The sequence below is a fragment of the Protopterus annectens genome, chromosome 5.part0 (assembly GCF_019279795.1).
Source record: "Protopterus annectens isolate FY-2018-M chromosome 5.part0, PAN1.0, whole genome shotgun sequence".
In the NCBI taxonomy this organism is placed as follows: domain Eukaryota; kingdom Metazoa; phylum Chordata; order Ceratodontiformes; family Protopteridae; genus Protopterus; species Protopterus annectens.
In genome coordinates, this window is record NC_056735.1 from 1,847,824,109 (window position 1) to 1,847,851,334 (window position 27,226).

Below are 27,226 nucleotides of genomic sequence, written 5' to 3' on the forward strand. Positions count from 1 at the left end.
AAATATATGATCACTTGGTTGAGAGCAGTGGGCGGTTAGTTGTTGGCTGCTGGCAGTGCTGACCTTGGGTTTTACAACTTAACTGGGAAAAATACAAAAAGATTAAGAAGAGCAGGAGCTCTAGGTCATACTTTCTATTATTTCTCCACGAGTAGGCTCCACAGGGTGGGATAACTTGTGTTCCTTAAATTAGGTGAGGAGAGTAGCAGGTTTGGATGGGATGCAAGAACCAAGGTGGTCAGGAGGGTTTTACTGCTGAGAAAAGAAGGAGAAAGGAGATACTTTAGATTTAGAACAAGCACAGTCTACAGAAGGCACTACATTAAAATACACATGTCATATACCTGATTAAAAAACTCATAGTTCAGCAACAGTTCTAATTGAAGTTAATACAGGCAGTATCACAGCAGTGAAATACATTTAACTTTGTCATGTAAAAAACTCAGAGATCCACAACAGTTCAAGTAAAAGTTAGTTCAGGCAGAAGCAGAGTAAAACATTTATCCTGTCTAAAGCAGCATTTTAGAAATGATATGACATATCTGAGCAGACCAGTGTGTCAGTTAAACATAGATACAACATCAAAAGCAAGGCTAAATTCCACAGATTACACTAAAATACTAGGTATTGAGTCAAAAGCAATAAAAGTAAGTTAGACTATTAGATTATGCTTCACAATTTATAGTAAGTGGGGTTGTGATAAGCCTCTATAAGACCTAAATGCAGTGACTAAGGGTTCAGTTGAGCTAAAGGTGTTACTGTTAAAATCATATAAAACTACCGATCAGTACACCAAGGATATATAGATCCCTAGGTGCCTTTATTTTAAAGAGTTTGTCTTATACACTGCCTTAGTTGCGAGGCACTGTTATGACACCTGTAGCGCCACTATAAAAAAAAACGCCGATATACTGTACAGGGAAACAGGATTTAACAGTCTATTAGCCATTTATGAAAAAGAAAGAAAAGCTAGTGCAATAAACTGTACAGGGAAACAGGATTTAGTAGTCTACTAGCACAATATTCTATAAAGGGAATTTGAGGCAACGTAGCATGATTAAAGGCTCAGAGGTAAGAAACAAGCTGTTAACACAGCATATTGAAGTTATTTTAAAACGCCGATAACACGCTACACACAGCAACTTAAAACGCCGATAACACGCTACACACACTAATCTAATTAAACATCTAATTTGCCAGCCAAGTTTGAACACAGCATATTGAAGTTATTTTAAAACGCCGATAACACGCTACACACAGCGCTACAACTAATCTAATTAAACAGCCAGTTTGCGAAAATGGAGACCAGCGACTACAATCCCAAATCTTAGCTGAGCATGGGAACACGCTGCCAGCTAATTGCTCAAAGTGAAAACCTTTTAGCTGTTATCGTTAGTTGCAGCCAGAGACTGCAATTCAAGGGTCTGGTAGGCACTAACCAGGCACTAAAGAGGCTGAGATGACGACATAATACCCTGTCTATAAAACCCTTCAGTAACCTTGATGAGTACAAATTAAATGAGGGCAGATGATCTGAATCAGCTGAGTAGACCCGTCCTTAGATCTTCTAAAGTTACAGTAAAAATGCAACAGTAAATAGAAGTAACAAAAACACGCTACCTACAAGGAACGCCAAAGGTAGGAACCCACAGCAGCCAGGGAAATCTAATGTCGAGAAATGGCGCGAATGAGGGCAGGTATATTTATAGGTTAGACTTTTGGTTAAAACAAGTTGTGAATAAAGTGGAGCATTTAGTAAAAGATTCATGGCACTTTTTGGATAGAATTAAGAAAGAGCTTTGGGAAAACAATTTGATTTTTTTGACCATCGATGTAGTGGATCTATTCACTAGTATTCCTAGAGAAGAAGGGTTAAATATGTTTGCTAACTGTTTGAATAAAATGTCAGGTTTTTCTAATGAGAAAGTAAATTTAATAGTTGATTTCATGGGGGTAGTTTTAGCCTACCAACTATATATATTCTGAAGGAGAATACTTCAAACAAAACAAAGGTGTTGCTATGGGAGCCTCATGTGCTCTCATACTTGCAAACCTGGTTCTCCTTGACTGTGAGTTAAGAAAAGTCTTTAGATGTGAGTATTTTCAAAATATCAAATTATACGTAAGAATTTTGGATGACATCTTTATTCTGTGGAATAGTTCCATAGACAGAGTGGAGGAATGTGTTAAGTATCTGAATTCCATTACCAGTTTCTTAAAATTCACTCACATAAGTAACCTCTTGTCCATTAGTTACCTTGACACTCAGATTTCCAAAACTCCAAGTGGTTTTACATCTAAAATATACAGAAAAACTACATTCAGCAACTCTTACCTTGAATACACAAGTAGTCACCCTCCCCACCAAAAAGCCAGTATTGTGAAAGGCCAGATGGTAATGGTTGCTAGAATGACATCTTCGGCTGGTGACCTTGAGAATGAATTGCAGAAAGTTGCAGAAATGCTCTATGAAAGAGGATACCCACAGGGCATGGTTCAGGAAAATGTGGACTATGTTAGAAGGGAATGGGGTATGAGAAATTTTAACATTGTTAGAGAGTCATCTATTCACCTAGTCAAGCTATGATTTTACCATATTGGAGGAAGGTAGGGAAAGTGAAGGATATATTGGAAAAAAACTGGGCCATTCTCAGGGGAAACCCAGATTTGAGAAGGGTTATAGGAGAGAGACCCTCCTATGTATACAAAACTGGGGTAAACATAAAAGAAAGTTTTGAATATGTAAAGAACACACAAGTTAACAAGTATGATGGTACTACAAAGTGTGGATCCTGTTCACAATCCTGCTAGATAGTAAATTGTACAATGGTTATTTTAGAAAATACCTTTAAAACAAAAGTAGAATTTGTTAAGGGTAACTGTCACACATCAGGTGTCATATACCTTGCCCTGTGTAAGTGATGTCCAGCATATTATGTTGGCAAAACCGAAAGGGAATTACGAAATAGAATATATGAACACATGTATCAGATATCCATTAAGAATAATAATGCACTGTATAGCATTCTTTAGTTTGTAGGAATTTTCAGGGGTTCCATTTTGGAATCTTAGAGAAAGTATTAGTTAACCCTAGAGGGAGGGACTACAGAAATTTAATGGAAGAAAAAGAAGTCAAATGGCAGATCAAGCTGCAGGCAGGGGAGGGCATAGGTTTAAATTAAGTTATTTTTGTAAAACCCCTGTTAATTAAAGAGAGCTAGGGACAAAAGGCTATGTTAAAAATTTCCATGAAGTCAGGAAAGCTTATTTTTAGTGCAGTAAACATGGTTTTCGATGTTTACAAATGCTTTTTAAGCTGTATTTTTTAAATGTTTGTGGCTTTAAATGCATTTGTGTGGCTGTGATGTCATCAACACATTGGGCTATAAATGTTGGATTTAATAGAAGGCATGTATTCTGATGAAGTCCCCGTTCTGAGGGGATGAAAGTGCTCAATGAATACTTTTTAAACATTTTTATGTCTCAATAAAACGTTCGATACCTTCAGAAGGTTGTGGAAAATTTTGGCTGCAACACAGTGATTTTATTATTTTAATTTGTAAATAGTACTTATCATTGAATAAAAAGATATTGCTTTCTAAAATAGGGTCTATAAGCTGAATTCGTAGAACGGTATTTCCATCGAAAATAGTATTCAGCGAATTCGCTCTTGTGTAGGCTGCACCCCCCCCCCCGGTAATTATATATACCAACTCTGAGATTGCACTACAGTGAGGAAAGGGCAAATTTTCCAATCTTCACTGTACTGTGATCACAATATTCAGAATTCGCTGAATGGTATTTTCGATGGAAATACAGTTCGGTGAATTCAACTTTCAATAATTTAATACAGAACCCTAAAATATACTCTAATAGCATGTATATAAAATCTATTTTACTAATAACATACTGACTTTTGTTGCTTAAATATGATTTAACTGCAGAAATACCATAAGTATGGGGAATGATCGTAAATAAGGAATTTATATACAAAGAAACTAATAAACCGTCCACTAACTTATCATTTTTATCAGAAACAGAAACATATAAGTCACAAATTGTTTTGTGTCATGTAATACATTAGAAGAAATTTCTAAGAAATGTCTAATATAGGCTTTAAATTATGCTCAACATAAATACATAAAGGATGCGTAAGCCAGCCTTGACCTGAAACTATTGGCCTCAAAGATGGATTATTTGTATTTTTATGTATTTTAGGTTGGCCATATATCAGTGGAGCAACAGGATGTATAACCACAAAATAGTCTAATAATTCTTTAGAAATTATATTAGTTAAGAAACAATCATTCAGAGACTTATAAACACAGCTACATAAAAAGTCAATATCAGATAATGATACTTCTTTGAACACTGCTGCATCACTTAACATATTAGTCATTTGCAACATATAACTAGTGTTCATTACAACTATGCCTCCACCTTTGTCAGCTGGATGGATAGTGATGGTTGTATCATTTTGTAAATCAGATCATGCTAGCTGTTCATTGACATTCAAATTGTAAAATTTTTTATGTTTTTCATATGAATCATTCATTGTCATTAAATGTAATTCGCTCATATTACAAAAAGTTTCAAGGACTGGATTTAATTCAGGCATATACGTACTCAGTTTTTTGAAATGTTTGCCAGTTAATTCATTTTTAAATAAAGATTTTAACATGGCATTTCTAGCAAATACTTTAATGTCTAGTAGAGTGCTTACATAGTCTGTCACTGAAGCTGGAATAAACAATAGTCCTCACTGAAGTAAAGATTCCTGATGTTGAGTTAGTATTTTGTTAGAAAGATTAAAAACCAGCGATCTTATGTTGTCTGTGGCTCCCACATTCATTTGATGTCTCGAATGGAGCTTCGCTCAACTGACAGCAGTCTTCTCTTTTTCCTCGACTCGCAGATCGGTTCTGCCTGGTTGATACCACCTTGCAAATAGGAAGAGGGGGTGAAGAAAAAACCTGTTGAACTGTGGAAGGTTTTGCTTCCTTCCGTCTAACCACTGGAGGTTCCGTTTTAGTAGTATTGATTACGGCAGGAATATCTCTAGAAGTGGAAGCAACTGTATGAGACCACTGACTGATTAAGTTCTACATTGGCTTTAGACAGCAAATTAAAAGATGCTATTTGCATCTCAGTCAGCAAGTTATTTGCAGTAGATACTATTCCTTATGTTGATGGCAAATTAGAAGATTCTGTTGTTAATACAGTATTTTCAGATAAGCCAGTAGATGAGCATGGCCATGCAAAAACATGTCCATTAGAGAAGCCACACAAGTTTCTATCTTGTTTCTTATTTTTTCTGGTAATTAACAGATGGTCATATGAAACCACATTATCATAAACACCAGTGATAGCTCATTCATATATAGTAGCTGGTACCATATTGCTAAGCATAGATTGTTTGCCATTTATATCTTTTAAAAGAGAATGCTCCATAGGTTTAAAATAGTCAATTAATAATGACAGATACTGAAAGCTTGTATCTGAATTAGGTTTCTGCCAAAGCTTTAACAAGTCTGGATATGTATCAGCAGAAGTAGGCATCTTTAGGATCCTAAGACCCCTTGGAATTACTTTATGTGAGATGCATGCTTCAAAATGAAACCTTTGCCATTGTAAACGTTTAAGTTTAAATAAGTCATTTTCCAACTCGTGTATTAATTTGTGAAAAGCATTCTCATCATATTTCACTTCTTCACATCTAATTTCATCAGCAGATATCTCATATGTAAGCATTGGATTTCTTTCAATATATAATAATTTTAAGATACTCATCCAATTAAGCATGATTATCCTTAAAGTGACAAAACTTATAAAGCATTCAAATTAATTTTTACTATATATATATATATATATATATATATATATATATATATATATATATAGGGTAAAAAACAAAAATAAAAATATAAATGTAAAAAATGCATATAAAATACATATAAAAAGTATATATATATATATATATATATATATATATATATATATATATATATATATATATATAAAAAAGACCACTTCAAAGAACGATCTTTTAAATAAGGTTTTATAGAAGCTTTGTCATTCAGACCTGGTGAATGGTCTGCTTGTAGTCTTAGTATCCATTTAAGTTCATGTTGTTCTGTGAGATTTTTTATATCATCTAGCCGTAAACTCTGTTGCATGCATTCAATAACTCTAAAGTTAAAACTATGACTGTCATCATATTCTATGTCTCACTAGAGCACTTCTTTCTATGTCTCTATTCTTTAAAGCTGCTAGATGTTCCCTATCATGTTCTCATAATTATAATGCAAACTATGTTTCACTAAAGCATTTGTAGTGTCCTTTTTCCTTAAGGCAGCGCACATGCACACACACACACACACACATATATATATATATATATATATATATATATATATATATATATATATATATATATATATATATATATATATATATATATATATAAACTCAAGGAGTGCATTATCCAATGAGGAAAAAAAAAAAAACTAAGGAGGAGTTTTTTAATTAAACCAGCGCAGGGCACATTTTATGCTGTAATTTTCATTGATTCCTGGGTCAGCCTCTGCATTGAGAAGCAGCTGCCATTTAAACTCTCTCAGTCACAAAAGAAATTATCCAATTGCTCCAATATTATTAATTTAAAACAAGTAAAATGTCTGCAAGACACACTATGTTTCCCTAAAGCATTACTGCTGTCCCTAGACCTAATGGTCTCATTATGTTCCTTAGTATGGTCTGACAATTTTCTGCAGGTTGTGCCAACATAAAAACAGATGCAGGTGTCACAGATACCTCAATACACTACATTTATACTTCAGTAATTAAAATGTATCTTTAAATGCACTGTGACGTTGCAGTGTTTGAAAAAGTAAGTTTTTCCTCTGCAAATGTATTTATGAGTAATGCAATTAAAACATGGAAACATACCTAAAGGCTTACTATCTATCAAAAAGCTTTGAATCAAGAATGGTGAGTCATTTCTCTCAAAAGAGCTTCTCAAAGTCTTGGTTTTCTTAAAGGCAAAGCTAGGATTTGCTCCTAGCATGTCACACATCTCCCGGTTACTAGCAATAATATTCTAGTTCTTGCTAACAATAGTTCTAATCGCATGCATGTCCCTGCTAATAGGAAGAGGAAAACCAAGTGTCCTGTCAAGATGAGAGCAGTCTTTCTCTTTTGGCTGAAACCTGAACTGGAGAATCGGCTTGAATTTGGAGTAGCGAGCTGCAGTTACTTCTGCAACAATATTTACAACCAAATGCTAAGGATAATTTCTATGAATGAAAAGTTGTTGCAGAAAAGCCGTTTCTAAAGAAAATGTGTTATCATTACTTACTATTTGGGAAAGTCTAATAGACTGTCCCCAATCTACTCCCCCTAGCCTCTTGTCCTCCATCATCATGTATGTTTTCTTCCCTTCTTTTTCATTATTTACTGGGGTCTTGACAATCCATCAAAAATTGTCTGTTTTTTTACACAACCTGACTTCAGGCACGCACCTTCTTGTTGTATATCGTTTTTTACCCACACTGGTTACATTGCATATTGTTAAATTAATTGAGAAAAGTGGCCAGATAAAAACATGATTGAGGCTGCCAACATTTCTTAACTCCCCTCTATGACCAGACACAAAAAATAACAATTGGCAAGTGTTTCACTTTGCTGTTTTCACATTTCAAAAGAATTTCCAATTTCCACCCTCCATTCCATAAGTTTCTCTCATATTTGACTTTCGCAATATTATCAACAGATTCATATAGACCCTGTATGCATTTTTACATCATCTTCTTCCAGTTCATCAGTTCTAAACTGCAATGTAACATTTTTTTTAACAGTTAAGGAACTACCAGAAAAGAAATAATGTGTATCTTGGCTTTCTGAGCTCCCCATATAGTGGAGTTTTCAGCTGGCAGGCTACACATTAATGATGGAGTATTGGCATGCATTTATTGATGTGCTCTGTGTTCACAATCAAGGAAATGTGCATCAGCTCCTTATTCCTATTTTTGAGCAGTAAGTTGTATTCAATCACTTTTAATTTCTGAGTGAGAGCACTACTGCAGTACTGTGGACCGTCAGCCTTGTCAATGGCTGTCCATGAATGATCTCTCACTGTTTCTCATCCTGCACTGTGATCCGTTCAGCCTCTTACTGTTTCATCCTCAATATGCATTCTGTGCTAGGTTACATATGGCTGACTGTGTTCTCCCAACAATGTTGCAATCTGCATGCTTTTGCTGTAAGCCTAACACATTCAGGCATGTATTACATGGACTGTTGTGATACAGTTTCCCAGGTAATAGGTATTTTCTGTAATTTAGTCCCTAATCTGTATAATTTTCTCAGGATCTGTGTGGAATGTAACAATGTCAGGTCCACTTTTGGGATTAATCAAATTTCTTGAATGGTCTTTTAAAAATCAACAAACCAGATAATAATGAATATTAACATTAAGCAGAGATCATACATTGCCCACAATGCTAATTACATTGTTGGTCAATCTGTGATAGTTTTGTATTATTACATAATATTTTATGACAAGTGTTTTAAAATGTAATAAAGATTAGTTTTTGAAAAGTATGAGAATAAGCTAATACAGTTCCATGCATTTACATCTTGATTTTTTAATAATATCTAGTATCAGTAATCAGGTGCAAATGCCGCAGTGGTAGGGCAGTAGCGTTGTTACCTCACAGCAAGAAGTTCTCCCGTTCGATTCATGGCTGGGTTTGGGAGTGCCTTCTGTGTGGAGTCTGCATGTCCTCCCCGCGGTTGGGTAGCGTTCGAAAGACATGCGTGCGTAAATGGGCGTGCCTTCGTTGAAGGTTGAGCGTCGAGCTGGCACCTCAGCGTTTCATAAAAATCTACTGCCAATCATTAGCGGACCGGAGTTCCACTGTGGCGACCCCTTACCAGGAAAAGCCGAAAGACAAACAAACATCAGTAATCAGGTGCAAGAAGATTGTCTAGATGATATCCTTAAGGATGAAACATAGGCTGCTTAGCAGAAGTACTTATTTTCGGGTCTATATTATAAGCACAAAAGTCCTTTTCAATTAATACGAAAAAAGCAACACATATTAAGCAAACCATGAAAACACCGAACGCCCTAAACCGCGAAATTCAAAATCTCGAATCGTCATAGTTGGTCAACTACACCACCCGCTACATACTACCTACCCAAACAAAATAAATAAACCACATACATACACTAAACAAAACCCTACTTCTAACCCTAAAGTAAAGCTTGCATATACTACAATGGATGCACTTACCTTAACCCGCACCCTAACCCTAAGGTCCGTAACTATTGCACACTTACCTTAAGGAGCTATACCACAGAAGGGCCAACTATGACAATTCGACATTTCGAATTTTGTGCTTCAGGACGATTGGTGTTTTCGTGGTTCGCTGAGTACATGTCGACGTTTCTGTATTTGTGTAAGTGGACCTTCGCGGTTTTAATAGGGAACCCTTTTTCTCTACATGCCATTTATTGCACACATATTTCCTTTATCTCTAGCTAGAATAATGTGTAAAAAGCAAGGTTCTATTTGAATAAGTTAAGTTCTAACCTCCTCCTGAAAGAAAAGATGAATAACCTTGGAATTTTTAATCTTGTAATGAACGAGTAATATGACCATGTATGGCAAATGTCTAAAATGTCCTACAGGAACAAAATGGTATGTGCAAATGAGCAGAATGCACAGAGCCTGCTGAAAAAGGGGAAACTGTATAATATATGAGCCTGCAAGCTACTGCACGTTTCCAAGTTACTGTAATCATTCTCTTTTTCTTTCTTTCTTTCTTTCTTTCTTTCTTTCTTTCTTTCTTTCTTTCTTTCTTTCTTTCTTTCTTTCTTTCTTTCTTTCTTTCTTCAGTTTTTTATTATTTTTGTTCATTCATTTCTTGTCTGTCAGTTCCTGCTACCAAATACATTGACTTCCTAATACCAGCAAAGAGCTCTGAACTCATGTATCTTTTGACATGTCTCAAAGTGTGAAGCATACCCCTTTGACACTACCTTCAGTATACAGAAGTAAAAATCAACGTGCTAATCATGCACATCAAAGGGGATTTGCCCAGTTCTCACTACTTAGATAATTATGCATTCTCTGCCCTTATGAGCACCAGTCTTTTATCTTTTTCATCTTTTATTTGCTATCTTTGAGCACTGTCAACTTGCAGGAGACAATATGTAATTAATGCATTGTTGCATTTTAATGCAGAATATCACCATCTTTGTTAAAGCATTGCCAGTGTTACATTTGCTCTCATCTGCCCCCACCTGCTGAATCATAAATCAGGATTCTCAGTATACTGGGAAGGTGAGTCCCTCCCCCCAACATATAGTATACTGCTATCCTGCTTTCCAGAAGGAGTCCAGATAATCATTGTAGATGTGGATGCTGGATGTTTATGTTTTGATTAAGTGTTTGCACTCATTGATATCTCTTTTTTTTCCCGCCTGCCTGTGCTTGTTATCATGACTTTCTTTTCACTTTAGGGATACAGTCAGTGCTTGTAGCCCTAATGGCAGGCAATGCAGAGGTGAAGTACAATCCAGACATTATCCAGCCTCTAGAAATAGCACAGTTGATCAAGGACTTGGGATTCATAGCTAATGTGATGGAAAATCATACTGCATCAGATGGCAAAATAGAACTTACCGTAAGTAGTTTTAATGTATGTATGATTAACGGTTTAGTTTGCATAACTGACATAAATGTTGTCGTGTTTCAGGATATAATTTGTTCTAATTGTCTGTTTTGTTGCAAATATATAGAAATAAAATTCTGAAAAAGCTAAAATTTTCAGAGTTGGATGTATTGATGATAAAAAAAAATCTTAAAAATAACCCATTCAACGTAATATTTCTAGTAAGAAAGCTTGCATGCTTTTAAAATATTCTAGACTGAAACAAGTTATATACATACATGCTTTTCAAGCTCACAGACACACAAACACAGAAACACATACTCACAGACATCACCACACATGCACATACACACACACACACACACACACACACACACACACACACACACACACACACACACACACACACACACATGCACACACACACATGCCATATATCGAACTCCCCCCAGCCAATCACACTCATGCACACACACATTTACCCATACACAGATACACACATTTATCCAACCTGTCCCCTGTGTGTGAGGGTTGGCGGTGTTCATACCTCTTAACTCTCCCTAGACTAATTTGCAGGGGATGTAATGTGGGGGACATACCTCTCATCTGTCCAGATTTTTGCAAAATGTTCAGATTTTTGCCTCATATTTTTTGTTTGTTCCTCATAAAATTTGTGATTTTCAAGATTTTTGTGAAAAATCAGTGAGAACTGAATTCACTAAATAATGACAGGCATTTGAGGTTCAGACTTTATATCCTTCAGAAAATGCATGGTAACAAGACATTTTATTCTTGCAATTTCTAAGTTTATAAGAGCATATTTAAAATATGTCACTATTTTTGGGGCTTTATCCCCCCATTATCTTTGGCTTTGTCCAGATTTTTTTGTGCATAGAGGTTGAGATCTATGGGCGGGGGAAAGGGCATTATAATTATACTCCTGAGGAAACTTTTATCATTTTAATCACTGAAAGAGTTAATGGAGCTACCAATTTTGCAACAAGAAGCTGTATGTGAGGAAAATAAAGTAGGAAACTCTTATCTGGCATTATTTGCTGACTGTCAACATTTATGATTCGCAAGGGACAGCAACATCAGGGGCTTTCTTTACACTCTGGCAGGGTACGCAGTATGGCAATGTGGTCATTTGTGTGTGTGTGTGTGTGTGTGTGTGTGTGTGTGTGTGTGTGTGTGTGGAGACTGAATACAAGATGCCTGTGATAGCACAATTCATTGGTCTCCAGTGGTTATTACTACAACAATAGCAGAAAAGTCCTGTTACTGCTTTCAGCAATCATTGAGTGATTCAAAAACATGCAAATCAACTGATAAGGAGGTCTTTCCACTTTGACTGTGCATACTTTAGATGTCTTATTGTGTATGTAAAAGCAAAGATAACATTGTAATCATTAGGTAGGTCATTACTAGGCTTGCAGTCTAACAGACAATTGTAGAGCCTAACCCAAATTCCCAGTTACCCCAGTTAACTTTCTGGTTACTTCACTTGCTGAAAGTCACAAATGGTTAAATGAAAGCTGAGGGACTCAAACCCTTTACCATAGGAAATAGCTCATTAACAGCTCATAGCTTCTGCTGTGGTAACTGCCAGACACAGATAGGATTTGCACAATTCTTACATCTTAAATAATTTTGCCTTCTCAGCCCTTATGAGCATAATATGATTTATAGAATACAGCTTGCAAATCACTGAAACCTTATCAGTACCGTATAACATCTTAGATCAGGAATCCAGGAGAAAGCTAAAAAATAATGGTGGAAAATGGACTAAAATCAGGTACAACTATGGCCTATATTTACTTAAAATGAAATATTCCAGCTTGCTTTATACCAAAGCAAACTACTTCTGCAATAATAACTGCTTACCCAGAAATTAAAATGACATTTATTGACTGTGCATACCTTCAATGTAAACTTACAATAAAATAAATAATAATTGTCCACAGTAATTTATTTTAACCCCCACACACGTTCACCAATTATACAAATTACATGGTTGTGTACACATCAGATATCTAAGTGGGATCAAATGACCAAGTAAATATATAAATAATGACCAGTGGCCAAATAAATTTCAGTTTGTTGTCAAAACCATGAAATGCCAAATACTGCAGTCCCACGTGCATGTGCCTACACACACACACACACACACACACACACACACACACACACACACACACACACACACAGATACAACCTTCAATTATAGACACTTGACTGGGACTGTACACCTCAAATGTTTGATTGCAACCAAATGAAGGATAAATACATAAATGCCAGATGGGTACTTATCAAGCTCATTCCTATCAGAATACAGTGTGCAACTCATTGCCCTCCTTATATCTCTTAATCTCTTTGCTTAAGAATCAAGAAGAAAACTAAAACATAATGGTGGACAAAGGACTGAAAATTAGACCGGAACTACCAAAACTTCAAAAGAAATGGATTAAAATATAAGCAAAATCAGGGTCAGTTGAGAGATTCTATGTCCACACACACACATACATACATACACACCAATATGTATTTTTATACCTAGCTATATGGATAAACATATCTATCTATCTATTATCTTTATCTATCTATCTATGTATGTATAAGTGTAGTCATAAATCTTGGCACACAGTTCCCAAGCTTCATTAACTACATTAACAGAAACACATAATCCCCAAACATAACCTCAGTGATGTAAAAATAAAACAACACAAACTTCCCATAAAACTGTTCACAAAAAAGACATGTAGGACTGAATTCATAAAGGTACCCAGTAAGCACCTTTACACAGTGCTGTATGGTCCTCCAGCACAAAGGTGTGCAGCAGTATGAAGGACTGGCCCTGCAGGTCTGCTGAATGTTAATTAGGCATTCAGGGGTGAAATCATATGCTAATTAGCCCTGTGCTCTCACCCCAGACCCACCCCCAGGAAGCCATCTACATGGCTGAGTGATTCAAAAAAAGCACTCATCCATGGAGAAAACATGGCTATCCCCACTATGCTGCAGTAGCTAACATGGCCAGAAGGCAGTGTTCAACCTCCGAACACCAATGGGATGGGGGAACCACTATACACCAGAGCTTAATTTAAAATTGCCATAATTGCACCAACATCAAAACAGATAACGGGGAATGGGGAAGCAATTGATATCAGAGAGAAATGTTCAAATGTTACAAGAGGAATGGGATGGGGTGGGAGAATACACTAGACACCAGGGTATACTTAAATGCTGTGATGGCACCACTTTAATGAATTTCCATGGTAATCTCATTTTGCAACCAGAAAAATAAAATGCTGGAAAACATAACAGTACTAATGGGTGATTACATTTCACTACATTGCATGCTCACAAAATCAGACTACACTACATCAACCACAACAGGTCAAAACTCAATTACTCAAAAAAATAAATTAAAAAAAGAAAAAAAGAAAAAAAAGAAACAACATTTTCCACAGAGAGGAAGCTTCCCAGCATCCTTTACAACCCCTGCTAATTATGTATATCTCCTCCATGATTGCAAAAGAGTGGGTAAAGGGCAAAACCATATTCCCCACTGTGAAGAAATCCTGTAAAACAAATGCCATAATCTTGCAGTGAGCCTGCAGTTTAACAAAACAAACTTCCTAATGAAGTATTCAGTGTAACAAACTTACAATAAAACACACTAAACCCCAATGGACATTGTTTGCTTAAAAAGTCTTACTGTTATGAAATATTTTTTTCTGAATGTAAGGTGCAGGTCTGGGGTTACTGGTAGGGACATGGGCATAGATAGGGTTACAGTTAACCCTCATTACTATCTAGTTGTCCTAACATGACATCTCTTCCATACCTCTAAGGTATTGGTGCATTGAATGCAGTGGTATACGGCAAGAACTCCTTAAAAGCCACTATTTTGTTCTTTTTAAATTTGTTGAGATGTACCTTTGCATCACTTTGATCGTTTATGATTGGAGTTTAAATGGGACCAAACACTGTACATAAGAATGCTTAATTTTAAAAAATATACTAAGCACATTGCATTGTTCTTAATTATACTATGACTGTAGGACAATGTCTTCCACTGTTCATTAATAGGCCTTAAGACAACTCATCAATCCATTTATGGACTCACAGATGATTCTGCATGGAAGATGATCTAACTTTTTGCTGGTTTCTTTCCTTTCTTGTTCTCTAAGTTAACTTAGTCAACCCTGTTCAGCAGGAGGCTAATCAATTCCCTTGCTTCATGAGATCTTATATGACAGGAAACCATTTGCTTCCTGAGAGATTTTCTCCAGAGTTTTAACTGAGAACATACTTCATAAGATCTACAATCTGATCAATGATGTGAGTTACAAAAAGTATGAAATATAAAAACTCTTTGGTAGACAGTGGGCTACATACTGGTTTTAGTATCACAGGTCTGTCTGTAGATGCTGCTTTTATATTCCATATTTATTAAAGAAAAAGGTTTTATTGACAAAAATGTAGTAGTGTTAAGGTCAAGCAAATGATGATATATCTGTAAGTTTACAAGATAGAGCCAAGATGTCCGGGAAGACTTGTTCACCTGTATGAGAACTTTCCAACGATATGTGACATGATAAGGTAGCATACCGGTGTTTTGTAATTTTGTGTTATCTATGCAAGTTATGCATGTAATATTTTCACAATATTTCCAAATAATATTATTCTACAAAATTATGCATGTTAAATGACAAGAATCAGTGGCAATATTGTGTTCCTTAATGTTGTGTATAAGATGGCACCCTTTGTTCACTTGTAGGTCACACAGCTTTTATATGAAATTAATGCAGGTATAAAATATAACCAATATAATAACTGCTTTGCCAAAAAATGAATATCTCACAGTCTTCACTTTATCCACTGTGTTTTAATGTAATTTTTACTAGTCTCCAGTGCTTGCCTACACCATCCCCACAATGTCACACTCCATTTTTACATTATTAAACATGAAAAATACCTCACATTTTTCATAACTTTTTACAAACATTCCTTAATAACTCCAGCTCTGCACATCCCATGCTGACCATTTCACTATGTATGTTTAGCAAATCATGTCAGCTTATAGAAACCATCTTGCCATTTTAGTTTTAGATATTCATCCATACCAAAACTTTCAGAAATTAGACTTTGAAAACACTGATCCAGATTTTCCCAGCACACATTTATCCAACCTGTCCCCTGTGTGTGAGGGTTGGGGGTGTTCATACCTCTTAACTCTCCTAGTCTAATTTGCAGGGGATGTAATGTGGGGACATACCTCTCATCTGTCCAGATTTTTGCAAAATGTTCAGATTTTTGCCTCATATTTTTTGTTTGTTCCTCATAAAATTTGTGATTTTCAAGATTTTTGTGAAAAATCAGTGAGAACTGAATTCACTAAATAATGACAGGCATTTGAGGTTCAGACTTTATATCCTTCAGAAAATGCATGGTAACAAGACATTTTATTCTTGCAATTTCTAAGTTTATAAGAGCATATTTAAAATATGTCACTATTTTTGGGGCTTTATCCCCCCATTATCTTTGGCTTTGTCCAGATTTTTTTGTGCATAGAGGTTGAGATCTATGGGCGGGGGAAAGGGCATTATAATTATACTCCTGAGGAAACTTTTATCATTTTAATCACTGAAAGAGTTAATGGAGCTACCAATTTTGCAACAAGAAGCTGTATGTGAAGAAAATAAAGTAGGAAACTCTTATCTGGCATTATTTGCTGACTGTCAACATTTATGATTCGCAAGGGACAGCAACATCAGGGGCTTTCTTTACACTCTGGCAGGGTACGCAGTATGGCAATGTGGTCATTTGTGTGTGTGTGTGTGTGTGTGTGTGTGTGTGTGTGGAGACTGAATACAAGATGCCTGTGATAGCACAATTCATTGGTCTCCAGTGGTTATTACTACAACAATAGCAGAAAAGTCCTGTTACTGCTTTCAGCAATCATTGAGTGATTCAAAAACATGCAAATCAACTGATAAGGAGGTCTTTCCACTTTGACTGTGCATACTTTAGATGTCTTATTGTGTATGTAAAAGCAAAGATAACATTGTAATCATTAGGTAGGTCATTACTAGGCTTGCAGTCTAACAGACAATTGTAGAGCCTAACCCAAATTCCCAGTTACCCCAGTTAACTTTCTGGTTACTTCACTTGCTGAAAGTCACAAATGGTTAAATGAAAGCTGAGGGACTCAAACCCTTTACCATAGGAAATAGCTCATTAACAGCTCATAGCTTCTGCTGTGGTAACTGCCAGACATAGATAGAATTTGCACAATTCTTACATCTTAAATAATTTTGCCTTCTCAGCCCTTATGAGCATAATATGATTTATAGAATACAGCTTGCAAATCACTGAAACCTTATCAGTACCGTATAACATCTTAGATCAGGAATCCAGGAGAAAGCTAAAAAATAATGGTGGAAAATGGACTAAAATCAGGTACAACTATGGCCTATATTTACTTAAAATGAAATATTCCAGCTTGCTTTATACCAAAGCAACTACTTCTGCAATAATAACTGCTTACCCAGAAATTAAAATGACATTTATTGACTGTATACCTTCAATGTAAACTTACAATAAAATAAATAATAATTGTCCACAGTAATTTATTTTAACCCCCACACACGTTCACCAATTATACAAATTACATGGTTGTGTACACATCAGATATCTAAGTGGGATCAAATGACCAAGTAAATATATAAATAATGATCAGTGGCCAAATAAATTTCAGTTTGTTGTCAAAACCATGAAATGCCAAATACTGCAGTCCCACGTGCACGTGCCTACACACACACACACACACACACACACACACACACACACACACACACACACACACAGATACAACCTTCAATTATAGACACTTGACTGGGACTGTACACCTCAAATGTTTGATTGCAACCAAATGAAGGATAAATACATAAATGCCAGATGGGTACTTATCAAGCTCATTCCTATCAGAATACAGTGTGCAACTCATTGCCCTCCTTATATCTCTTAATCTCTTTGCTTAAGAATCAAGAAGAAAACTAAAACATAATGGTGGACAAAGGACTGAAAATTAGACCGAACTACCAAAACTTCAAAAGAAATGGATTAAAATATAAGCAAAATCAGGGTCAGTTGAGAGATTCTATGTCCACACACACACATACATACATACACACCAATATGTATTTTTATACCTAGCTATATGGATAAACATATCTATCTATCTATTATCTTTATCTATCTATCTATGTATGTATAAGTGTAGTCATAAATCTTGGCACACAGTTCCCAAGCTTCATTAACTACATTAACAGAAACACATAATCCCCAAACATAACCTCAGTGATGTAAAAATAAAACAACACAAACTTCCCATAAAACTGTTCACAAAAAAGACATGTAGGACTGAATTCATAAAGGTACCCAGTAAGCACCTTTACACAGTGCTGTATGGTCCTCCAGCACAAAGGTGTGCAGCAGTATGAAGGACTGGCCCTGCAGGTCTGCTGAATGTTAATTAGGCATTCAGGGGTGAAATCATATGCTAATTAGCCCTGTGCTCTCACCCCAGACCCACCCCCAGGAAGCCATCTACATGGCTGAGTGATTCAAAAAAAGCACTCATCCATGGAGAAAACATGGCTATCCCCACTATGCTGCAGTAGCTAACATGGCCAGAAGGCAGTGTTCAACCTCCGAACACCAATGGGATGGGGGAACCACTATACACCAGAGCTTAATTTAAAATTGCCATAATTGCACCAACATCAAAACAGATAACGGGGAATGGGGAAGCAATTGATATCAGAGAGAAATGTTCAAATGTTACAACAGGAATGGGATGGGGTGGGAGAATACACTAGACACCAGGGTATACTTAAATGCTGTGATGGCACCACTTTAATGAATTTCCATGGTAATCTCATTTTGCAACCAGAAAAATAAAAATGCTGGAAAAACATAACAGTACTAATGGGTGATTACATTTCACTACATTGCATGCTCACAAAATCAGACTACACTACATCAACCACAACAGGTCAAAACTCAATTACTCAAAAAAATAAATTAAAAAAAAGAAAAAAAGAAAAAAAAGAAACAACATTTTCCACAGAGAGGAAGCTCCCCAGCATCCTTTACAACCCCTGCTAATTATGTATATCACCTCCATGATTGCAAAAGAGTGGGTAAAGGGCAAAACCATGTTCCCCACTGTGAAGAAATCCTGTAAAACAAATGCCATAATCTTGCAGTGAGCCTGCAGTTTAACAAAACAAACTTCCTAATGAAGTATTCAGTGTAACAAACTTACAATAAAACACACTAAACCCCAATGGACATTGTTTGCTTAAAAAGTCTTACTGTTATGAAATATTTTTTTCTGAATGTAAGGTGCAGGTCTGGGGTTACTGGTAAGGACATGGGCATAGATAGGGTTACAGTTAACCCTCATTACTATCTAGTTGTCCTAACATAACATCTCTTCCATACCTCTAAGGTATTGGTGCATTGAATGCAGTGGTATACGGCAAGAACTCCTTAAAAGCCACTATTTTGTTCTTTTTAAGTTTGTTGAGATGTACCTTTGCATCACTTTGATCGTTTATGATTGGAGTTTAAATGGGACCAAACACTGTACATAAGAATGCTTAATTTTAAAAAAATATACTAAGCACATTGCATTGTTCTTAATTATACTATGACTGTAGGACAATGTCTTCCACTGTTCATTAATAGGCCTTAAGACAACTCATCAATCCTTTTATGGACTCACAGATGATTCTGCATGGAAGATGATCTAACTTTTTGCTGGTTTCTTTCCTTTCTTGTTCTCTAAGTTAACTTAGTCAACCCGGTTCAGCAGGAGGCTAATCAATTCCCTTGCTTCATGAGATCTTATATGCCAGGAAACCATTTGCTTCCTGAGAGATTTTCTCCAGAGTTTTAACTGAGAACATACTTCATAAGATCTACAATCTGATCAATGATATGAGTTACAAAAAGTATGAAATATAAAAACTCTTTGGTAGACAGTGGGCTACATACTGGTTTTAGTATCAAAGGTCTGTCTGTAGATGCTGCTTTTATATTCCATATTTATTAAAGAAAAAGGTTTTATTGACAAAAACTTAGTAGTGTTAAGGTCAAGCAAATGATGATGTATCTGTAAGTTTACAAGATAGAGCCAAGATGTCCGGGAAGACTTGTTCACCTGTATGAGAACTTTCCAACGATATGTGACATGATAAGGTAGCATACCGGTGTTTTGTAATTTTGTGTTATCTATGCAAGTTATGCATGTAATATTTTCACAATATTTCCAAATAATATTATTCTACAAAATTATGCATGTTAAATGACAAGAATCAGTGGCAACATTGTGTTCCTTAATGTTGTGTATAAGATGGCACCCTTTGTTCACTTGTAGGTCACACAGCTTTTATATGAAATTAATGCAGGTATAAAATATAACCAATATAATAACTGCTTTGCCAAAAAATTAATATCTCACAGTCTTCACTTTATCCACTGTGTTTTAATGTAATTTTTACTAGTCTCCAGTGCTTGCCTACACCATCCCCACAATGTCACACTCCATTTTTACATTATTAAACATGAAAAATATCTCACATTTTTCATAACTTTTTACAAACATTCCTTAATAACTCCAGCTCTGCACATCCCATGCTGACCATTTCACTATGTATGTTTAGCAAATCATGTCAGCTTATAGAAACCATCTTGCCATTTTAGTTTTAGATATTCATCCATACCAAAACTTTCAGAAATTAGACTTTGAAAACACTGATGACTTTCCACTTTTCAGAAATATAGGGAAATCTGCTGTAAAGATCACTACACTCATAGAATAGAGAGGAAATCTACTTTCTTGGTGAGTATACTCTTATTGGAAGCAATGTTAATAATGGATATGAAAAAATCCTGGAACCTTTGTTCTTTTTGATGAAAGATTAGAAAAAAATGATGCTATACCTCAAAAAGAAAGGGATTCTGGGATTGTAAGTAGAGGCAATATTAACAAAAAAATTATTATTCCTCTATAGATGGTGGGTAAAACCTATTTTTATGCTGGGCATATTTGAGAAGTACCTATCTCTTTAAGGACATAAATGGGGGACAAAGCTGCCTCAAGGAGAATGGCCAAAGAAGTACAAAGTTTACACTGACTTGACCAAAGGCGTAAGACACTATAGACATTTTAAAACATCTTAAGGGAATCAAGTAAAGCAATAAAGTCCAGGAAGAGACCGTGATTTATAAAACAGAATGGTTCAAGAGGGATGTGAGTTTGATTTTCACAAAAAAACACAAATTTGTGAAACAGTACTTCCATGGGACAAACATAATAGTATTTTGAAAAGGGGTGAACAAAGTGAAGTACATGTTAACTTGCAATGCTTCCAAATACAATGTTGTTTGTATAACTGATAAGATTAGAAGGACCCCAATATTTCTGTTTATGAAATGGACAAGGAAAGCTGACCATTCAGATTAATAATTACTTGTGCATCAGATGAGCTCCATGCACTAAACTAGTGCAGACGATTTAGACCTCACATTCCATCCCTCATGCCTTCTCCCTCACAACCTTCAAAATCTTACAGTCTTTTTTCCCCTACCACTAAATCTGACCTGCAATGGAAGAATAAGACTTTACAGCCAATTTCCACATATATTTAAAAGAAAATATATGTATCTCACACACACACACACACACACACACACACACACACACACACACACACACACACACACACACACACACACACAAAAGCACACACTATATATACTTATGTCAATGCACATAATGTTGTGTCAAGCTGATTGACCGACATACTACTAGGCATGTGTCCATGTGCCAAGAATTAATCGTGGTTTATGCAAAACTTTTTTTTTTTAAAGAAAACATTATTTTTGGCCAGGGGCAAGTCAACAAATTTAAAGGGACTCTCTCTCTCTCTCTCCCTCTCTCTCTCTCTCTCTCTCTATATATATATATATATATATATAAACACAAAAAACGATATCCAGCACTACCAAGTCCACAATATAAAACAAAAATAAAAATAATAACAGAAAAGAAATCACTAAGCAATCTTCCAGCAGTGTTTATTCAGGCAAATGCCCTTGGCCGACAAACACACAGCAAACATGAAACTCCAAACCGGTTTCGCCCCCTGGCGTCTTCAGTGGAATAGTGCAGTCACTTGTAACTCATTCATTTATATACTCATATTTTAAAGATATAACATACACAGTCACACATCATTTCTTGTGAACATCATGAAATAAATTCATACACACCCTAAAACATATATAACTTAAACAAACCTAATGAAAATCACTATTTAGGAATTTATAAAAAACTTTTTTTTGAAAAACACATTTTATCAAAATTATTACTTTTTAAAGATATTCGTTTAAACCAGGTTTATACAGTGCACCCAAGTTTATGATCCAGAGTCTTTCCATTTTATCTAGAATAATATGTTTATCAGCTTCAGAAAAGTTTGTCCTCCATAATGACTCAATACCTACGAAAACAAAATTAGCAGATGTGTGTTCCATTTTGTGTTTAAAGAGGGCACTCATTGTACGCTTACAATTAATGTCAGTTATTTGGTGATGTGGAAATGCTACCTGGATGATTGCTGGGCAGTTTGGTCCGGCTCTCTAACAGGGTGGAAATTATTTGTGGAACATCTTAATTTTAATGTGTTTGACATTAATTTTGTGGATAAAATAGAAACTACAGCTATTGATTTTCTAGATGTCCATATCATGAAAACTAGCAATGGGACCCTTAACACAGGACTATATAGGAAACCCTTCACTTGAAATTCTATTCTACAAGCAGATAGTTGTCATCTGAGACACACAATACAGAATATACCTAAATCTCAATTTAAGGGACTACAACGTATCTGTAATAGAGAAGATGATTACCAGAGTGTGGTAGACAAAATGGGAAAAAGATTTGTTCAAAGGGGTTACAATAGACAACATATTAGAAAGGAAGAGCAGGTGGCACTTTTATTGAAAAGAGAATTTTTACAGAATAATTTACAGAGTGCAGAATGTACTGCTGAACAATCTAAACCAAGGTTAGTAACTACATATGGTACTAATACTTACAGAGTACGTAATATTATAGATAAATACTGGCATATTCTAAAAATAGATGAGTTATTTGATGAATGTTGTGGTGAACATTGCCATTATGGATAAAAATGTGGGAAAAACATTGGTGAATTTTTATCATGGTTTAAAAAAATGGATGTCAATAAAAGTGAGGCCAGTACTATTAGAGGGAGTAATCCTTGTGGTAACTGTACATATTGTAAAGTCATTCTAAAATCTAAGTCATTTGCATCTACTAATACCTCAAAGGTTTTCGATATTAGAAATTTGATCACATATCGAAGTGAATGGATAGTCTACATGGCAATATGCCAATCACCCCTGCACAGCTATCTCGTACAAAAGACTGATGACTAAAACTCCATTAAAAAGGAATGTTAGCTCATATGACTATTAAGGCTTAATTACAGCCGCAAAAAGTGTTTGCTCATATGGGCCTTCATGGTTTTGACCAAGTGTGTGTGTGTGTGTGCGTGTGTGCGTGTGTGTGTGTGTGTGTGTGTGTGTGTGTGTGTGTGTGTGTGTGTGTGTTTTAAAAAGGAAAAAAATAACACTAATTTCAACAAATGCTCATAAGTGTGCCAAAACATATTTTGAGCTCAGATTTCAACATATCATCTATAGGCCTTCACCACCTAGCTCACAACCAGAACCCTGCTTAATGACTGCAAAATGGCATTTAAAATGGAATTGTGCAATGACACAGAATGATTAAAGCATCCTAAAAATGATTAGCCTAAGAATATTGTACCAAAATTCCATATAGTTAAAAAGTCCTAATTCTGCATAACAGTAAGTAGTTGAAATAGGCAGTGCAGTTTTTTTTCCAAATAATTGCCCATAACACTTGAAAAGTTATCATTGTGTGATTATTTTTAAAACATATCATCACTGGATCATCAGTATCATAACTATGACAGTGAATTTGTCAAAATGTTTTGCAAATGTATTTTTCTACTAAATGGCATTTAGAGATGGAATTGCAGAATCGCACAAGAATGTGAAAAAAAGGTCCCTTTATAAAAATACCCTGAACATCTCATAGAAAAATGTTACATGGTTAAACTCTAATAATATCCAAAAAAGAAGGTACCAGACCACAGCCAAATCGATCATAAAATTTATTACACAGAAGATAAAAACCAGGTTAGCGCTTTCACAGCCTCAAAGCTGCTTCATCAGACAATACATTCATCCAACTGCCTCTATTGTACACTAATTACAGCCAATGCACAAGCATCTCCAATTAAGCACACAGTTATATTTAAAGCAATAACACTGTTACTAACACATTTTAAAAATACTCATTCTAAAAATGTATGTACACTAATGTTAACATTTATATGATTGAGTTATACATAAAAAGCTGTATACATGTAATAAAAAACACTTATGTGCAGCCTTAACAATTTAAATAAACACTTTAATATTTATAACAAATTGGTCACCTTCTAAGCGGTCTATTGGATAAAATGGGCTGAACAGAGATTTTATCATTTAATCCCCTGCCCATAGTGGCCGTCATCCTTATTATTCACTCTAATTCCTTAGTTTCCACCATATTCCTAATGGCACCCACCCTGTTACCTATATACACTTTCTCTATCACCAAAAACTTAAATGTATGTTGTGTTCCCATTTTCATCACATGTTTTGCAAGGGCAGTCATTTCTGTTTGTCTAGATATATCATAAATATGTTCTCTTATGCGGTCTCTGAACCTACGAGTAGCCATGCCCACATAGAATGATTGGCAGATAACACAATAAGACAGATACACAATATAAGTAGTGTTACAATCTGCTTTAAGCCTAAAACTAAGTTCTTTCCTAGTGTCTGGTTGAATGAAATTCCCACTGCTATCAATAGTATTACACCTATTACAGGAAAATGTGCCATATTCAATGCCATGTTCTGGGTTGATGCTACTTTTATTGTTTCTAGGACCACATAATAGTCTTTTTAATGATTTTTTTATTTTTATATGCATAGTGTGGATAGTCTCCCGTAGCCGCTGTGGTACAGCGGTAGCATTGTCGCCTCACAGCAAGAGGTTCTCCCATTCGATTCTCAGCTGGAGCGCCTTCTGTGTGGAGTCTGCATGTCCTCCCTGCGGTCGAGTGGCATTTGAAAGATATGCGTGAATGGGCATGCCTTCATTGAAGGTTGGGCATCGGGCTGGCACCTCGGCACTGTAAAAATCTACTGCCAATCATTAGCAGACCAAAGTTCTGCTGTGACAACCCCTAACCAGGAAAAGCTGAAAGAAGAAGAAGTATGGATAGTCTCCCACCAGAGCCCTTACCTGTTCATCAGCATATAATATATTCCAATTCCTACTAAAGATATTCTTTAACAACTTAATGTTACTTGCATATGTAACTGGGATTCTCATGAATCCTTTTGGTTCTATTTTATGTGGAGTCTCAGTCTGCTGTTCAGAAAAAAATGGTCTTGCCTCTTTATTTCTTGAATATTTAGTTCCCTCCACTATAGATTTGACTTCCCATCTGCTATATCCCCTACTGACAAAATTATTTTCCAGATGTTACATTTCTCTTTACATTCTCTTATTATCTACTGTCAGTCTTGAAACTCTCAGGGTTTGTCCCTTCATGACATTAGTGAATACATGGGAGGGGTGCATACTGCTACTATGAACGTAGGTATTTCTATGACATTCTTTCCTGAAGATCTTGGTTTGGAAGCTCCCATCCTCAATTCTCAAAACTCTCACATCCAAGAAATCAATAGAAATTGGAGATTTACTAACCATAAATTCTAAAAATGTACTGCTATTCATACTGACAAGAAAGGACTCTAATGCCTCAATACTCCCTTCCCACAAAAGGAAAAGATCATTCACAAATCTTCTAAAAAAATACCACATTGACCTCTCTTAGGATGATGTCCTTTTCCCATTTGGCCATGACCAGGTTGGCGTAGCTATTGGCACACGAAGTGCCCATAGCTACGCCATCCAACTGCCTGTACATTCTTTCTTCAAATATAAAAATATTGTTCTTCAATACGACCTCCACCAGGAAACACAAAAAAATCTATTATTCTTGGTTCATAAGTAGCATCTTCCACTAAGTATTGCCTCAGATACTCTAGACCCAAATCATTAGGGATCATTGTAAATAAGGACTTCACGTCCATAGTGACCAGTAGACATTGGTCAGTGGGAGGTGTTCTGTTGACATGCTCAAACAAATCCCCTAAAAATGTTGTGTTTCCTTCAAAATGTATTTATTTTTAGCTAGAACTTGTTTCATATGGTGTTCCACATATATGGACAAAGGTTTTGTGTTCCAACCCTGTCCCGCTACGATTGGCCTCAAAGTGGGGGGGGGGGTAACTGGATGTTTGTGTATTTTAGGTAACCCCTGAATTAAAGGTATAACAGGTTCAGGAACTCTTAGATAATTATACAGATCATAATTAATTAGACCACTTTGTAGACATTCAAACAGGGCATTATCTATCTTTATATTGCATTTTTTGACCCATGTAGCATCAATACATTCATAAACAGTTGCATCATTGAGCATGTCTAACATAGTATCCCTATAAAAACTGTAATGCGTTATCACAATAGGACCCCTCTTTGTCAGCGGGTCTGATGGAAGTAGAGTTATCTTGACATAAAACTTCTGTAGCTTGTCTCTCCCTTTCATTCAAATTAACAAAACATTTTGTGTGTGTATTACTGTCATACATCTTATAAATTTCCTTAATGCAGACTTTTTCAAAAGCGTCTATTACTCCATTATTTACAGGTACATAACTGCTCATTCTTTTAAACTGTGAGGCACTTTTTTGATTAACATTATATGCATTAAACTGTAGCTTAAGCATGATATTCCTTACAAATATTTTTAACTCTATGATATTTTCAGTTAAAGTCATTCTTCTTTTTTGGATATTGCTGACAGTTTGTGGAGAAGGACCATTTACCTACACCACCTGTGTTTTGTTTTTTGCTTAAATTGTAATAACCTTGCACGTTAGACAGATATTTTAAATGGGCAGCTTACTTTTTAAATATTGTTTTCAACAAATACCAATAACTCTGCCAAAATTCAATACTTTGGAGTTGAGATTTTCAGTATGTCATCTATGGAGCATCACCACCTGAACTATGACACTATAGTTTGGGATAACAATTGCGGATCAACAGAAATGGAATTGCAGTACATAACATGACATTTTGACAGAAAATCATTAAAATTCCTGAAAGGAAATCTTCAAATCAAATTTTCACATAATTAAAAAAATATAACCTTGGACAAGGACCCATGAATTAAAATGGGTGGAGTAACTCTGTTACATTAAAATACAGTACAAAAGATATAAT

At 35.6% G+C, this 27,226-nt stretch overlaps 1 protein-coding gene across 1 annotated transcript in view; it reads left to right on the plus strand.

The window, feature by feature from the left end:
- The window catches only part of ATP7B (ATPase copper transporting beta), a 649,813-nt gene that overhangs the window by 171,986 nt on the left and 450,601 nt on the right, over window positions 1–27,226 (plus strand). Inside the window, exon 4 of the mRNA XM_044071673.1 lies at window positions 10,529–10,692. Coding sequence (XP_043927608.1) covers window positions 10,529–10,692 — 164 coding nt within the window. The remainder of the gene's footprint in view (window positions 1–10,528; window positions 10,693–27,226) is intronic.